Source organism: Salmo salar, chromosome ssa02 (genome assembly GCF_905237065.1).
Source record: "Salmo salar chromosome ssa02, Ssal_v3.1, whole genome shotgun sequence".
NCBI classification, from domain to species: Eukaryota; Metazoa; Chordata; class Actinopteri; order Salmoniformes; family Salmonidae; genus Salmo; species Salmo salar.
Window position 1 is genome coordinate 22,630,744 of NC_059443.1, and position 15,505 is coordinate 22,646,248.

At 48.2% G+C, this 15,505-nt stretch overlaps 1 protein-coding gene across 16 annotated transcripts in view; it reads left to right on the plus strand.

Moving 5' to 3' along the window:
- LOC106576414 (POU domain, class 2, transcription factor 2) overlaps positions 1 to 15,505 on the plus strand; it is a 103,783-nt gene that overhangs the window by 76,196 nt on the left and 12,082 nt on the right. For 8 of the 16 annotated variants that reach the window (XM_045700498.1, XM_045700486.1, XM_045700491.1 and 5 more), the window contains 9 exons: positions 8,842 to 8,907; positions 9,088 to 9,122; positions 10,757 to 10,813; positions 11,118 to 11,237; positions 11,611 to 11,958; positions 12,748 to 12,847; positions 13,120 to 13,211; positions 13,390 to 13,533; positions 13,665 to 13,806. In XM_045700498.1, coding sequence (XP_045556454.1) covers positions 8,842 to 8,907; positions 9,088 to 9,122; positions 10,757 to 10,813; positions 11,118 to 11,237; positions 11,611 to 11,958; positions 12,748 to 12,847; positions 13,120 to 13,211; positions 13,390 to 13,533; positions 13,665 to 13,806 — 1,104 coding nt within the window. The remainder of the gene's footprint in view (positions 1 to 8,841; positions 8,908 to 9,087; positions 9,123 to 10,756; positions 10,814 to 11,117; positions 11,238 to 11,610; positions 11,959 to 12,747; positions 12,848 to 13,119; positions 13,212 to 13,389; positions 13,534 to 13,664; positions 13,807 to 15,505) is intronic. The other 8 variants (XM_045700518.1, XM_045700496.1, XM_045700502.1 and 5 more) reach the window with 5 other exon arrangements.

Below are 15,505 nucleotides of genomic sequence, written 5' to 3' on the forward strand. Positions count from 1 at the left end.
CCACACTACATACCACTAACACTGTCTTCCCACATTACACTACATACCACTAACACTGTCTTCCCACACTACACTATATACTGTATCACTAACACTGTCATCTCTCAAACAGACCTGAAACTCTTTGGGGTGTGCCGATTTAGCTTTTGGTTTGCACTTTTGGGACTTCTCCATTTTTTCTGTTGTTGATTAATTGAATTGCTTCCTCATATCTGAGTTGTTCAGACTAAATTAAGATATGGAGAAAATCTGTCTATTTTAGAGGGATCCTTCCTGTGGTTAGATCTGAAGTGCATGTCATTGGTGAGGAACAGCCAATGGGCTTTTCTGTCTGACCACTGCTTCCCCTAGCAGACCCTGTGTTTGTAGAAAAAAAACTCCTGACTGTCACAAGCAATATACTGCCCCTACCTTCCTCTGTTCTGTGTTAACCAGCCTGGATATAGCTTGTTCAATATACTGCCCCTGCCTTCCTCTGTTCTGTGTTAACCAGCCTGGATATAGCTTGTTCAATATACTGCCCCTGCCTTCCTCTGTTCTGTGTTAACCAGCCTGGATATAGCTTGTTCAATATACTGCCCCTGCCTTTCTCTGTTCTGTGTTAACCAGCCTGGATATAGCTTGTTCAATATACTGCCCCTGCCTTCCTCTGTTCTGTGTTAACCAGCCTGGATATAGCTTGTTCAATATACTGCCCCTGCCTTCCTCTGTTCTGTGTTAACCAGCCTGGATATAGCTTGTTCAATATACTGCCCCTACCTTCCTCTGTTCTGTGTTAACCAGCCTGGATATAGCTTGTTCAATATACTGCCCCTGCCTTCCTCTGTTCTGTGTTAACCAGCCTGGATATAGCTTGTTCAATATACTGCCCCTGCCTTTCTCTGTTCTGTGTTAACCAGCCTGGATATAGCTTGTTCAATATACTGCCCCTACCTTTCTCTGTTCTGTGTTAACCAGCCTGGATATAGCTTGTTCAATATACTGCCCCTACCTTCCTCTGTTCTGTGTTAACCAGCCTGGATATAGCTTGTTCAATATACTGCCCCTGCCTTCCTCTGTTCTGTGTTAACCAGCCTGGATATAGCTTGTTCAATATACTGCCCCTGCCTTCCTCTGTTCTGTGTTAACCAGCCTGGATATAGCTTGTTCAATATACTGCCCCTGCCTTCCTCTGTTCTGTGTTAACCAGCCTGGATATAGCTTGTTCAATATACTGCCCCTGCCTTCCTCTGTTCTGTGTTAACCAGCCTGGATATAGCTTGTTCAATATACTGCCCCTGCCTTCCTCTGTTCTGTGTTAACCAGCCTGGATATAGCTTGTTCAATATACTGCCCCTGCCTTTCTCTGTTCTGTGTTAACCAGCCTGGATATAGCTTGTTCAATATACTGCCCCTGCCTTCCTCTGTTCTGTGTTAACCAGCCTGGATATAGCTTGTTCAATATACTGCCCCTGCCTTCCTCTGTTCTGTGTTAACCAGCCTGGATATAGCTTGTTCAATATACTGCCCCTACCTTCCTCTGTTCTGTGTTAACCAGCCTGGATATAGCTTGTTCAATATACTGCCCCTGCCTTTCTCTGTTCTGTGTTAACCAGCCTGGATATAGCTTGTTCAATATACTGCCCCTACCTTTCTCTGTTCTGTGTTAACCAGCCTGGATATAGCTTGTTCAATATACTGCCCCTACCTTCCTCTGTTCTGTGTTAACCAGCCTGGATATAGCTTGTTCAATATACTGCCCCTGCCTTCCTCTGTTCTGTGTTAACCAGCCTGGATATAGCTTGTTCAATATACTGCCCCTGCCTTCCTCTGTTCTGTGTTAACCAGCCTGGATATAGCTTGTTCAATATACTGCCCCTGCCTTCCTCTGTTCTGTGTTAACCAGCCTGGATATAGCTTGTTCAATATACTGCCCCTGCCTTCCTCTGTTCTGTGTTAACCAGCCTGGATATAGCTTGTTCAATATACTGCCCCTGCCTTCCTCTGTTCTGTGTTAACCAGCCTGGATATAGCTTGTTCAATATACTGCCCCTACCTTCCTCTGTTCTGTGTTAACCAGCCTGGATATAGCTTGTTCAATATACTGCCCCTACCTTCCTCTGTTCTGTGTTAACCAGCCTGGATATAGCTTGTTCAATATACTGCCCCTACCTTCCTCTGTTCTGTGTTAACCAGCCTGGATATAGCTTGTTCAATATACTGCCCCTACCTTCCTCTGTTCTGTGTTAACCAGCCTGGATATAGCTTGTTCAATATACTGCCCCTACCTTCCTCTGTTCTGTGTTAACCAGCCTGGATATAGCTTGTTCAATATACTGCCCCTACCTTCCTCTGTTCTGTGTTAACCAGCCTGGATATAGCTTGTTCAATATACTGCCCCTACCTTCCTCTGTTCTGTGTTAACCAGCCTGGATATAGCTTGTTCAATATACTGCCCCTGCCTTCCTCTGTTCTGTGTTAACCAGCCTGGATATAGCTTGTTCAATATACTGCCCCTGCCTTCCTCTGTTCTGTGTTAACCAGCCTGGATATAGCTTGTTCAATATACTGCCCCTGCCTTCCTCTGTTCTGTGTTAACCAGCCTGGATATAGCTTGTTCAATATACTGCCCCTACCTTCCTCTGTTCTGTGTTAACCAGCCTGGATATAGCTTGTTCAATATACTGCCCCTACCTTCCTCTGTTCTGTGTTAACCAGCCTGGATATAGCTTGTTCAATATACTGCCCCTACCTTCCTCTGTTCTGTGTTAACCAGCCTGGATATAGCTTGTTCAATATACTGCCCCTACCTTCCTCTGTTCTGTGTTAACCAGCCTGGATATAGCTTGTTCAATATACTGCCCCTACCTTCCTCTGTTCTGTGTTAACCAGCCTGGATATAGCTTGTTCAATATACTGCCCCTGCCTTCCTCTGTTCTGTGTTAACCAGCCTGGATATAGCTTGTTCAATATACTGCCCCTACCTTCCTCTGTTCTGTGTTAACCAGCCTGGATATAGCTTGTTCAATATACTGCCCCTACCTTCCTCTGTTCTGTGTTAACCAGCCTGGATATAGCTTGTTCAATATACTGCCCCTACCTTCCTCTGTTCTGTGTTAACCAGCCTGGATATAGCTTGTTCAATATACTGCCCCTACCTTCCTCTGTTCTGTGTTAACCAGCCTGGATATAGCTTGTTCAATATACTGCCCCTACCTTCCTCTGTTCTGTGTTAACCAGCCTGGATATAGCTTGTTCAGACATCTGGGCCTCGATGGTTTTCATTGGTTTGGTTTAACTGATTCAGACCTGGGTCTCCAGGCAAGTGGACTCTCTGGCCAATCAACAACATGAATCAATCATTGAACTACTGTGGAGAAATGAACCCCAGCAGCTCTACAGACATTGAGGCCTGGTATTGAATAGCCCTGTTGCTATTCAATACACTACATGTCAATAATAAGCCTAAGACTGCTGCGCTCCAGAGTTGCGCAGCGGTCTTAAGGCACTGCATTTTAGTGCTAGAGGCGTCAAGACAGACGCTGGTTCGATTCCAGGCTGTATCACAACCGGCTGTGATTGGGAGTCCCATTGGGTGGTGCACAATTGGCCCAGCGTTGTCCGGGTTAGGGTTTGGCCGGGGTAGGCCATCATTGTAAATGAGAATTTGTTCTTAACTGACTTGCCTAGTTAAATAAAAAAATAACAAATAATAATAACCTCATCCATAGTAATTGTTGGTAAATGTGTTCAGTGTCTCACTACTGCCTCCTATTGGTTGGTAAGTGGTCCTGCTCAGAGTATGTGACCTACCAAACCAAATGATTTGAATGAAAAGTATTTTAATAAACATGAAAAGGGGAATGTGAAAAGCGCTCATAATTTTAAATAGGCTACATGTCATATTAAACAGCATCTAAACACTCTAAATAGGTCAGGGGCCAGACAGGGAGCCTAAGAAGGAACGGAAATGAATTATTTAGGCTATATTATTTAATTATTTCTAGGCTATAGCCTACAAAGAAATACATTGTGAAGCATTTGCGAGCGCGACACACTAGGCTGGTAGGGAGTCAATGACATTAAGCGCTCAACATTTAAATAACATTTTGTTGTATTAAATCATTATACTCTATAAATTGTGCATATAGGCTGTGACTAACTTAAGAATTAAACAAAAAATGCCTTATTAGGCTTTGAATTCATTGCCTTTGATTTCATTTTTAGAATCACCAGTTTGACCAGAGTTTGTGGCTTCAGGCTCATGCGATGGTGCCTGGAGAGCAGGGCAGCAGCGGAGAATACCCTCTCCACACTTGCAGAGCCACTTGGGATGCTAAACACCCTTTTGGCCACCCCAGGCTGGGATGGGCTGCAGAGTGGTTTTTTTCTATAGGTAATCCTAAAGGTTTTCAGGCAAAATAACCCAATCAAAACGGAAAGCTCCTTAAAAGTTGGAATATGCCGGGCCTATTGGGCCAAAATCAATTATGGCCGATTTGTATAGATAGTAGAACAAAAATTAAGGAAACGTATAAAAAATTACTTTGCTACAATGGTACACTTAGTTATGTACCCACCTCGTTCCTTTCTTTTAGCATGTGCACGTAATAAGTACACCATCATGCTTTCAGGATATGTGTCTTTTCAGATTCCACAATGATTCTTTTGTTGTGGTCATTACATCTCCACAGTCCCTCTCTTGCTCTTGGTCCTCATCTTTGTTGTGGTCATTACATCTCCACAGTCCCTCTCTTGCTCTTGGTCCTCATCTTTGTTGTGGACATTACATCTCCACAGTCCCTCTCTTGCTCTTGGTCCTCATCTTTGTCACCTTGATTTTGCACCTGTTTGTTTGATCAGTTTTTTAATGAAAATATTTAGCAAACTCCATGACAGTAGCTAAAGCAAGGGACTATAGCAGCAGACAAATGCATGCTGGGCCGGGCAGGCCCTGAGCTCCTGAAGTGAGCGCTACTGGAACACTGTTGAAGCTAAATTGAAGCGGGCTAGAAGGCCAACACTCCAGCCTTTGGGAATCTCGCTCCAGGCTCCAGTTAAATTGGGCACGCTCAGCTCCCCTCCACTCACATACTCTGGTCCTGCTCCATAGCTCAGAGGCCAATACAAGGGAAGTCTCTGTAGTGCTATGCCATTACTCATATACAGTACCAGTCAAAAGTTTGGACACCCTCTCATTCAAGGATTTTTCTTTATTTTTACTATTTTCTACATTGTAGAATAATAGTGAAGACATCAAAACTATGAAATAACACATATGGAATCATGTAGTAACCAAAAAAGTGTTAAACAAATCAAAATATATGTTACATTTGAGATTCTTCAAAGTAGCCACCCTTTACCTTGATGATAGCTTTGCACACTCTTGGCATTCTCTAAACCAGCTTCAGGAGGAATGTTTTTCCAACAGTCTTGAAGGAGTTCCCACATATGCTGAGCACTTGTTGGCTGCTTTTCCTTCACTCTGCGGTCCAACTAATCCCAAACCATCTCAATTGGGTTGAGGTCGGGGTGGCAGGTAGCCTAGTGGTTAGAGCGTTGGGTCAGTAACTGAAAGGTTGCTAGATCAGTTCTCCAAGCTGACAAGGTTAAAATCTGTTGTTCTGCCACTGAACAAGGCAGTTAACCAACCCACTGTTCCTAGGATCTCATTGTAAATAAGAATTTGTACTTAACTGGCTTGCCTAGTTAAATAAAAGATTAATAAAGAATTAAAGGTTGGGTGATTGTGGAGACCAGGTCAACTGATGCAGCACTCCATCAGTCTCCTTTTTGGTCAAATAGCCCTTACACAGCCTGGAGGTGTGTTTTTGGGTCATTGTCCTATTGAAAAACAAATCATAGTACCAGTAAGCGCAAACCAGATGGGATGGCGTATCGCTGCAGAATGCTGTGGTAGCCATTCTGGTTAAGTGTGCCTTGAATTCTAAATACAGACAGTGTCACCAGCAAAGCACCTCCACACCATCACACCTCCTCCTCCATGCTTCAGGGTGGGAACCATACATCCGTTCACCTACTCTGCGTCTCACAAAGACACAGCGGTTGGAACCAAAAATCTCAAATTTGGACTCATCAGACCAAAGGACAGATTTCCACCGGTCTAATGTCCATTGCTTGTGTTTCTTGGCCAAAGCAAGTCTCTTCTTCTTATTGGTGTCCTTTAGTATTGGTTTCTTTGCAGCAATTCAACCATGAAGGCCTGATTCACACAGTCTCCTCTGAACAGTTGATGTTGAGATGTGTATGTTACATGAACTCTGAAGCATTTATTTGGGATGCAATTTCTGAGGCTGGTAACTCTAATGAACTTATCCTCTGCAGCAGAGGTAACTCTGGGTCTTCCTTTCCTGTGGTGGTCCTCATGAGAGCCAGTTTCATCATAGTGCTTGATGGTTTTTGCAACTGCACTTGAAGATACTTTCAAAGTTCTTGACATTTTCCGGATTGACTGACCTTCATGTCTTAAAGTAATGATGGACTCTCGTTTCTCTTTGCTTATTTGAGTTGTTCTTGCCGTAATATGGACTGGGATTTTACCAAATAGGGCAATCTTCTGTATACCACCCCTACCTTGTCACAACACAACTGATTGGCTCAAACGCATTAAGAAGGAAAGATATTCCACAAATTCACTTTTAACATGGCACACCTGTTAATTGAAATGCATTCCAGGTGACTACCGCATGAAGCTGGTTGAGAGAATGCCAAGAGTGTGCAAAGCTGTCATCAAGGCAAAGAGTGGCTACTTTGAAGAATCTGAAATCTAAAATATGTTTTGATTTGTTTAACACTTTTTTGGTTACTACATGATTCCATATGTGTTATTTCATAGTTTTGATGTCTTCACTATTATTCTACAATGTAGAAAATAGTAAAAATGAAGAAAAACCCTTGAAGGAGTAGGTGTTTCTAAACTTTTGACTGGTACTGTAGATAATAACCTGTTACGAACATAGTAGCTTACTTAGTCTGTTGGTTGTATTTGTTAATTTGTGTTGTCGTTTCACAGTTTAGTTTTGTTATGACTTCAAAAAGTTCAACTGGATTTAGTCATCTTTGAGATTAAAAAAAGAAGCATTTATGTTACTCTGAGCACTCATCCTATATACTGGAACCGAGAGAGAGAACGAGATGGGGGGGAGAAGTGATAGAGAGAACTGTGAGGAAGGGGGAGAGAGAGAGAGAGAGGAATGTTTTTAATAATGCAGGTGGCAGATATAATTAGTTGTTCGTTGGGTGGATTTGCATGTTTTCATAAAAGGGAAGTTGGTGTGAGGGAGGGAGTGTGTCAGCAAAGACCAGTGTCTGTGTAGATATTGTGGCTTCTCACAAAATAAGCGGTAGTTAATACAGTAACTGCCAAATGAAACATCTGTTACGGTAACTTTCTTTAAAATAATTAACTTAACATAAGTTCACTTCAATATCAGATTTTATTTACAGTGAATTGTGTACACCTCACCGCCCCTCTCTCGCTCTCTATCTCTTTAAATCGTTCTACCAGCCCCAACCCACTCTCCCATTCCACCCCCTGTTCCTCCTCTCTCTTTCCCTCCCTCTCACCCTCCCCCTCACACCCCTCGACTCTCTGTCTATGGGGACAGTCCCAGCCCTGACTGACTGTCTGTACAGTAGAGAGGAGAGGAGAGGAGAGGAGAGGAAGGAGGAAGTGTTGTGGTGTAGTATAGCGGGGTGGGGTGTGGTGTGGTGTAATGATGACACTACAGTGAGTAACATCAGTATAGAGGTGTCTAGTAGGGTTCTGTTCCCACTCAAACCTCTGTAGCACCTATTGTTAGACCAAACAAACACCTCTGTACATATAGGAAAGAATGAATGGAGGCTGCACAGCAAAACATATCACCGCATATACAAAAGCCAATACTGCGGTGTGACATCATATTTCAGCACCTATTTCAGCGCTGTAACATCAACCAAAAACATTTGCACTTTCTCTTTTTTCTATTGCTATGTGATTATCTGTATAATGCTTCAACTGAACCTGAACATGCTGACTCACATGTCATTAGTCATTAAACCTAATCATCTGCTCTCTCCGTCTCTCTCCTTTCTACCCCCCGGTCTCCCTCTCTCGGTCACTCTCTCCCTCCCTCTCTCTTTCGGTCTCTGTCTCTCTTCCTCTCTCTCTCTGTCTCTCTACCTCTGTATTTCTCTGTATCTCTTTTGCTCTGTCTCCCTGTCTCTCTGTCTCTCTCTCCCTCCCCCTCTCTCTCTCTCTCTCTGTCTCTCTCTGTCTGTCTGTCTCTCTGTCTCTTTGTCTCTATCTATGTCTCTCTCTCTCTCTATCTATGTCTCTCTCTCTGTCTCTCTGCCTCTCTCTTGCTCTCTTCATCTCTCTGTCTCTCTCTCTCTCTGTCTCCCTGTCTCTATGTCTCTCTCTACATCTCTCTCTCTCCCTCTCTCTACATCTCTCTGTCTCTCTCTATCTATGTCTCTCTCTCTCTGTCTCTCTGTCTCTATCTATGTCTCTCTCTCTGTCTCTCGGTCTCTCTCTCTCTCTACATCTCTCTGTCTCTCTCTCTCTGTCTCTCTGTCTCTCTCTATCTATGTCTCTCTCTGTCTCTCTCGCTCTCTTCATCTCTCTGTCTGTCTCTCTCTCTCTGTCTGTCTCTCTGTCTCTCTGTCTCTATGTCTCTCTGTCTCTCTGTCTCTGTCTCTCTCTCTACATCTCTCTGTCTTTCTCTCTCTCTCTACATCTCTCTGTCTCTCTCTCTCTGTATCTATGTCTCTCTCACTGTCTCTCTGTCTCTATCTATGTCTCTCTCTCTCTCTGTCTCTCTCTCACTGTCTCTGTCTCTCCCTGTCTCTTCCTCATAGAAATCAGGATGTCAAAGCCAGTTGAGGTTGAGAACACAGTGGCTGACTCTCCAATGGAGAGCACAGGTGTGTGTGTGTGTGTGTGTCTGTGTGTGTGTGTGTGTGTGTGTGTGTGTGTGTGTGTGTGTGTGTGTGTGTGTGTGCGTGCGTGCGTGCGTGCGTGCGTGCGCGTGCGTGTGCGTGCGCGTGCGTGTGTGTGTGTGTGTGTGTGATGAATTTCTAATTGTTTCCTATCCCCCCACACAGACTCAGAGAGGAATGGTCCTGACTCAAATCATCAGGTTAGTGTCCGCTTGGTTCTTCACCTTCATTTCAGTACTGATATCACTGGTAATATACTGTGCATTCAGACCCCTTGACTTTTTCAACATTTTGTTACATTACATCCTTATTCTAAAATTGATTCAATAGTTTTTTCCCCTCATCAATCTACACACAATACCCCATAATGACAAAGCAAAAACTGTTTTTTAGAAACGCTTGCAAATATATTAAAAATAAATAACTGAAATATCGGACCCTTCACTCAGTACTTTGTTGAAGCACCTTTGGCAGCGATTACAGCCTTGAGTCTTCTTGGGTATGACGCTACAAGCTTGGCACACCTGTATTTGGGGAGTTTCTCCCATTCTTCTCTGCAGATCCTCTCAAGCTCTGTCAGGTTGGACGGGGAGTGTCGCTGCACAGCTATTTTCAGGACTCTCCAGAGATGTTCGATCGGGTTCAAGTCCGGGCTCTGGCTGGGCCACTCAAGAACATTTAGAAACTTGTCCTGAAGCCACTCATGCGTTGTCTTGGCTGTGTGCTTAGGGTCATTGTCCTGTTGGAAGTTGAACCTTCGCCCCAGTCTGAGGTCCTGAGCACTCTGGAGCAGGTTTTCATCAAGGATCTCTCTGTACTTTACTCTGTTCATCTTTCTCTCAATCCTGACTTGTCTCCCAGTCCCTGCCGGTGAAAAACACCCCCACAGCATGATGTTGCCACCACTATGCTTCACCGTAGGGATGGTGCCAGGTTTCCTCCAGACGTGACGCTTGGCATTCAGGCCAAAGAGTTCAGTCTTGGTTTCATCAGACCAGAGCATCTTGTCTCTCATGGCCTGAGAGTATTTAGGTGCCTTTTGGCAAACTCCAAGCAGGCTGTCATGTGCCTTTTCCTGAGGAGTGGCTTCCGTCTGGTCACTCTACCATGATGACCTGATTGGTGGAGTGCTGCAGAGATGGTTGTCCTTCTGGAAGGTTCTCCAATCACCACAGAGGAACTCTGTAGCTCTGTCAGAGTGACCATCAGATTCCTGGTCACCTCCCTGACAAAGGCCCTTCTCCCCTGATTGCTCAGTTTGGCTGGGCGGCCAGCTCTAGGAAGAGTCTTGGTGGTTCCAATCTTCTTCCATTTAAGAATGATGGAGGCCACTGTCTTCTTAGGGATCTTCAATGCTGCAGACATTTTTTGGGGGTATTGTGTGTAGATTGATGAGGGAAAAAGTAAATTGTATCCATTTTAGAATAAGGCTGTAACGTAACAAAATGTGAAAAAGGTCAAGGGGTCTGAATACTTTCCGAATGCACTGTACCTCTAGGAAACATACTAATCAGTTAGTCCTTTTCAATGGTGACAATCATGATCTGAATAACACACACATTAGGTCTGACATGTAAAGATGACTGACAACAATACCAAGCTACAAGCATCAATACAGCAGTGCAGTGTGTTTCCCAAATCTGGTCCTGGGGACATCTTTGTTTTTACCCAAGAAAAATACACCTGATTCCACTTATCAAAGGCTGGATGATGAGTGCTGAGTGGAATGTTGTATGTTGGGGTCTCCAGGACAGGTGGGAAACACTGCAGCAGTCTAGTCTTTTTTATGATCATTTATGTTTATCTGTACTGATGGTTTTTGTCCATTTTACAGCTTCAGCAGATGAAAATCAGTCCCTTTCACCTTTCTCCAACCCTCAGCAGCAACAAGGTGTGTGTGTGTGTGTGTGTGTGTGTGTGTGTGTGTGTGTGTGTGTGTGTGTGTGTGTGTGTGTGTGTGTGTTTTGTGTGGCCACACTATAGAGTATTTTGCCACATTTGCATACAGATTGACAGGTATGGAAAACAGTCAGACTAGCCAGTTTGGACATGCCCATTCCAGGAAGAAGGGATGACTAGCCCTCGTTTCTAAAGAAAAGGCAGGCACCTTCCTGTTTGGCATGCAGGTTACCACAGCAGACAGAGCAGAACAGTCAGCTTCGTTTAACTGTATCCCTCGTTCTCTCTCCTCTCAGAATAAGATGGAAGAATGTGGTGAGATGTCCCCGGGCCCTCCTCCCCACCACAGCCATGCCCCCTCACAGACGCCCCTCCCACACACACAGCTCATGCTGACTGGCTCCCAACTGGCAGGGGTAAGACAAGGAGGAAGAAGCTTAACAAACACACATTGATGCACACTCACAAAAACACAGACTCATGCTTATGGTCTGGCTTGAGTTCACTGCTTTATTCCTTCTTTCTTTCCTCTACTTTTTCACTCTTCATCCCACCCTCACTCCCTCCCTCCCTCGCTCTCCCTCCCTCTCTCTCTCTCTCTCCCTCTCTCTCTCTCTCTCTCCCTCCCTCCCTCTCTCTCTCTCCCTCCCTCTTTCCCTCTCTCCCTCCCTCTCCCTCTCTCCCTCCCTCCCTCTCTCCCTCTTCATCCTCCCTCCCCTTCTTTCTCTCTCTGTCCCTCTCTCGCTCTCTTTCTCTGTGTCTCTCTCTCGCTTGGTGTCCCTTTCTCAGTTGACAGCTCTCTTGCCGGCTCAGCAGCAGTTGTTACTGCAGCAGGCTCAGGCTCAGCTTCTAGCTGCAGCTGTGCAGCAGTCTGTTCAGCAGTCCAACGCAGCTCACGCAGCTCACGCAGCTCACGCAGCTCATGCAGCCCACGCAGCCGCCCAAGCCAATCAGCAAGCTCAGGCAGCCGCAGCAGCCAATCAACATGCCCAGCAGCAGCAGGCGGGACAGACAGGGCAGCAGGGCCAATCACAGCCCCAGGGACAGAGCACACAGGAACAGACAGGTCAACCTGTCCCTGTCCCGCCCACTCATCCCCAGCTCACCCTCTCTCAGCCAATTCAGCTCACCGCCCAGGTACCGACAACCAATCACAAGGCACATCCTGGCTGGGAAGAGGTGGGGAAGTGTCTTGATACAGGAGACAGTCTGGCATCCTCCGTTTTTATTGATCTTTTCTTTTATTGCTTGTGTTGCTCTGCTGTTCTTTCAGTCTTTTCTCTTGGTCTCTATATGAAGGGGTTGTTTTCATTTGTTCTCTGTACATCTGTGTTCTCTCCATCTCTGATCCCTCTGTTCTCTCCATCTCTGACCCCTCTGTTCTCTCCATCTCTGATCCCTCTGATCCCTCCATCTCTAATCCCTCTGATCCCTCCATCTCTGATCCCTCTGTTCTCTCCATCTCTGATCCCTCTGTTCTCTCCATCTCTAATCCCTCTGATCCCTCCATCTCTGATCCCTCTGTTCTCTCCATCTCTGATCCCTCTGTTCTCTCCATCTCGGATCCCTCTGTTCTCTCCAACTGATCCCTCTGTTCTCTCCATCTCTGATCCCTCTGTTCTCTCCATCTCGGATCCCTCTGTTCTCTCCATCTGATCCCTCTGTTCTCTCCATCTCTCACCCCTCTGTTCTCTCCATCTCTGATCCCTCTGTTCTCTCCATCTCTGATCCCTCTGTTCTCTCCATCTCTGATCCCTCTGTTCTCTCCATCTCTCACCCCTCTGTTCTCTCCATCGCTGATCCCTCTGTTCTCTCCATCTCTGATCCCTCTGTTCTCTCCATCTCTCACCCCTTTGTTCTCTCCATCTCTCACCCCTCTGTTCTCTCCATCTCTGATCTCTGTTCTGTCCTCCTGTCTCCCTGCAGGACATCCAGCAGTTGTTGCAGCTGCAGCAGTTGGTTCTGGTACCAGGACACCACCTGCAGTCTCCTCAGTTCCTCCTCCAACAGCACCAAGGGCAGCAAGGTGGGCTCCTCGCACTAGCCACTACCACTGGTTCTATTCTATTGGGACAGTGCCCTGAAGATGGGCTGTAGATGTTCCAACTATCAACAAACAGATTTCATTTATTTAGAAGTGCCAACTGTTAACAACCATTAACAGGTTCTTCAACTGTCTAATACTAGAATGCCTATTGGATTCTCTGATCGACCATGGAGCTTTGTGGAATATTACATGTGTTGTTTGTTCATAACTGATCACAGGCCTACTGATTCCCTCACTTCTTCACTCCTCAGGACTGCTATCAACACCAAATCTGATTCAGCTACCTCAACAAAACCAAGGGAGCCTCCTGTCCGCTCCCACCAGGCTGGGGCTCCAAGCACAGGTAGGACAACAGAGGAAACACCCAGGCTTTGAGAGAGGCTACAGGCCCGGCTCTTTCCAACAAATATCTCTTCTCATCATGCTGTCATATCCAGTAAACGCCTCTCTTCTGCTATATAATTCTCGCTCTCTCTTGCTCTTCCACTCTCTTTCCTCTTCCTCCCCCTTTCCCCCTGTAGAGAGACAAGGCTATGGAGGGCAGTGGGGTCATGACCTCTGTGTCCTCTGTGACCTCTCACCCCGAGGAGCCCAGTGACCTGGAGGAACTGGAGGTGTTCGCCCGCACCTTCAAACAGAGACGCATCAAACTGGGCTTTACACAGGTACGCCTTTCTGTGTGTCTGTGTGTCGTGTGTGTGTGTGTGTGTGTGTGTGTGTGTGTGTGTGTGTGTGTGTGTGTGTGTGTGTGTGTGTGTGTGTGCTAACTCCCTGTTTTCCTCCCTCGCTCTCTCAGGGTGACGTGGGAATGGCCATGGGGAAGCTATATGGGAATGATTTCAGCCAGACCACCATCTCTCGCTTCGAGGCCCTCAACCTGAGCTTTAAGAACATGTGTAAACTCAAACCACTACTGGAGAAGTGGCTCAATGATGCAGGTGAGAGGACGGGAGGGGAGGAGAGAGGAGGGCGAGGGTGGGGGATGAGGAGAGGACGGGAGGGGAGGAGAGAGGAGGGGGAGGGTGGGGGATGAGGAGAGGACGGGAGGGGAGGGGAGGAGAGATGAGGGGGAGGGTGGGGGGATGAGGAGAGGACGGGAGGGGAGGAGAGAGGAGGGGGAGGGTGGGGGATGAGGAGAGGACGGGAGGGGAGGAGAGAGGAGGGGGAGGGTGGGGGATGAGGAGAGGACGGGAGGGGAGGAGAGAGGAGGGGAGGGTGGGGGGATGAGGAGAGGACGGGAGGGGAGGAGAGAGGAGGGGAGGATGGGAGGGTGGGGGGATGAGGAGAGGACGGGAGGGGAGGAGAGAGGAGGGGGAGGATGGGAGGGTGGGGGGATGAGGAGAGGACGGGAGGGGAGGAGAGAGGAGGGGGAGGATGGGAGGGTGGGGGATGAGGAGAGGACGGGAGGGGAGGAGAGAGGAGGGGGAGGATGGGAGGGTGGGGGATGAGGAGAGGACGGGAGGGGAGGAGAGAGGAGGGGGAGGATGGGAGGGTGGGGGATGAGGGAGAGGACGGGAGGGGAGGAGATAGGAGGGGGAGGATGGGAGGGTGGGGGATGAGTAGAGGACGGGAGGGGAGGAGAGAGGAGGGGGAGGATGGGAGGGTGGGGGATGAGGGAGAGGACGGGAGGGGAGGAGATAGGAGGGGGAGGATGGGGGATGAGGAGAGGACGGGAGGAGAGAGGAGGGGGAGGATGGGAGGGTGGGGGATGAGGGCGAGGACGGGAGGGGAGGAGAGAGGAGGGGGAGGATGGGAGGGGAGGAGGAGGATGGGAGGGTGGGGGATGAGGAGAGGACGGGAGGGGAGGAGAGAGGAGGGGGAGGATGGGAGGGTGGGGGGATGAGGAGAGGACGGGAGGGGAGGAGAGAGGAGGGGGAGGATGGGAGGGTGGGGGATGAGGGAGAGGACGGGAGGGGAGGAGGAGGATGGGAGGGTGGGGGATGAGGAGAGGACGGGAGGGGAGGAGAGAGGAGGGGGAGGATGGGAGGGTGGGGGATGAGGGAGAGGACGGGAGGGTGGGGGATGAGGGAGAGGACGGGAGGGGAGGAGGAGGATGGGAGGGTGGGGGGATGAGGAGAGGACGGGAGGGGAGGAGAGAGGAGGGGGAGGATGGGAGGGTGGGGGGATGAGGAGAGGACGGGAGGGGAGGAGAGAGGAGGGGGAGGATGGGAGGGTGGGGGGATGAGGGAGAGGACGGGAGGGGAGGAGATAGGAGGGGGAGGATGGGAGGGTGGGGGATGAGTAGAGGACGGGAGGGGAGGAGAGAGGAGGGGGAGGATGGGAGGGTGGGGGATGAGGGAGAGGACGGGAGGGGAGGAGATAGGAGGGGGAGGATGGGGGATGAGGAGAGGACGGGAGGGGAGGAGAGAGGAGGGGGAGGATGGGAGGGTGGGGGATGAGGGAGAGGACGGGAGGGGAGGAGGGGGAGGATGGGAGGGTGGGGGATGAGGAGAGGACGGGAGGGGAGGAGAGAGGAGGGGGAGGATGGGAGGGTGGGGGGATGAGGGAGAGGACGGGAGGGGAGGAGAGAGGAGGGGGAGGATGGGAGGGTGGGGGGATGAGGAGAGGACGGGAGGGGAGGAGAGAGGAGGGGGAGGATGGGAGGGTGGGGGGATGAGGAGAGGACGGGAGGGGAGG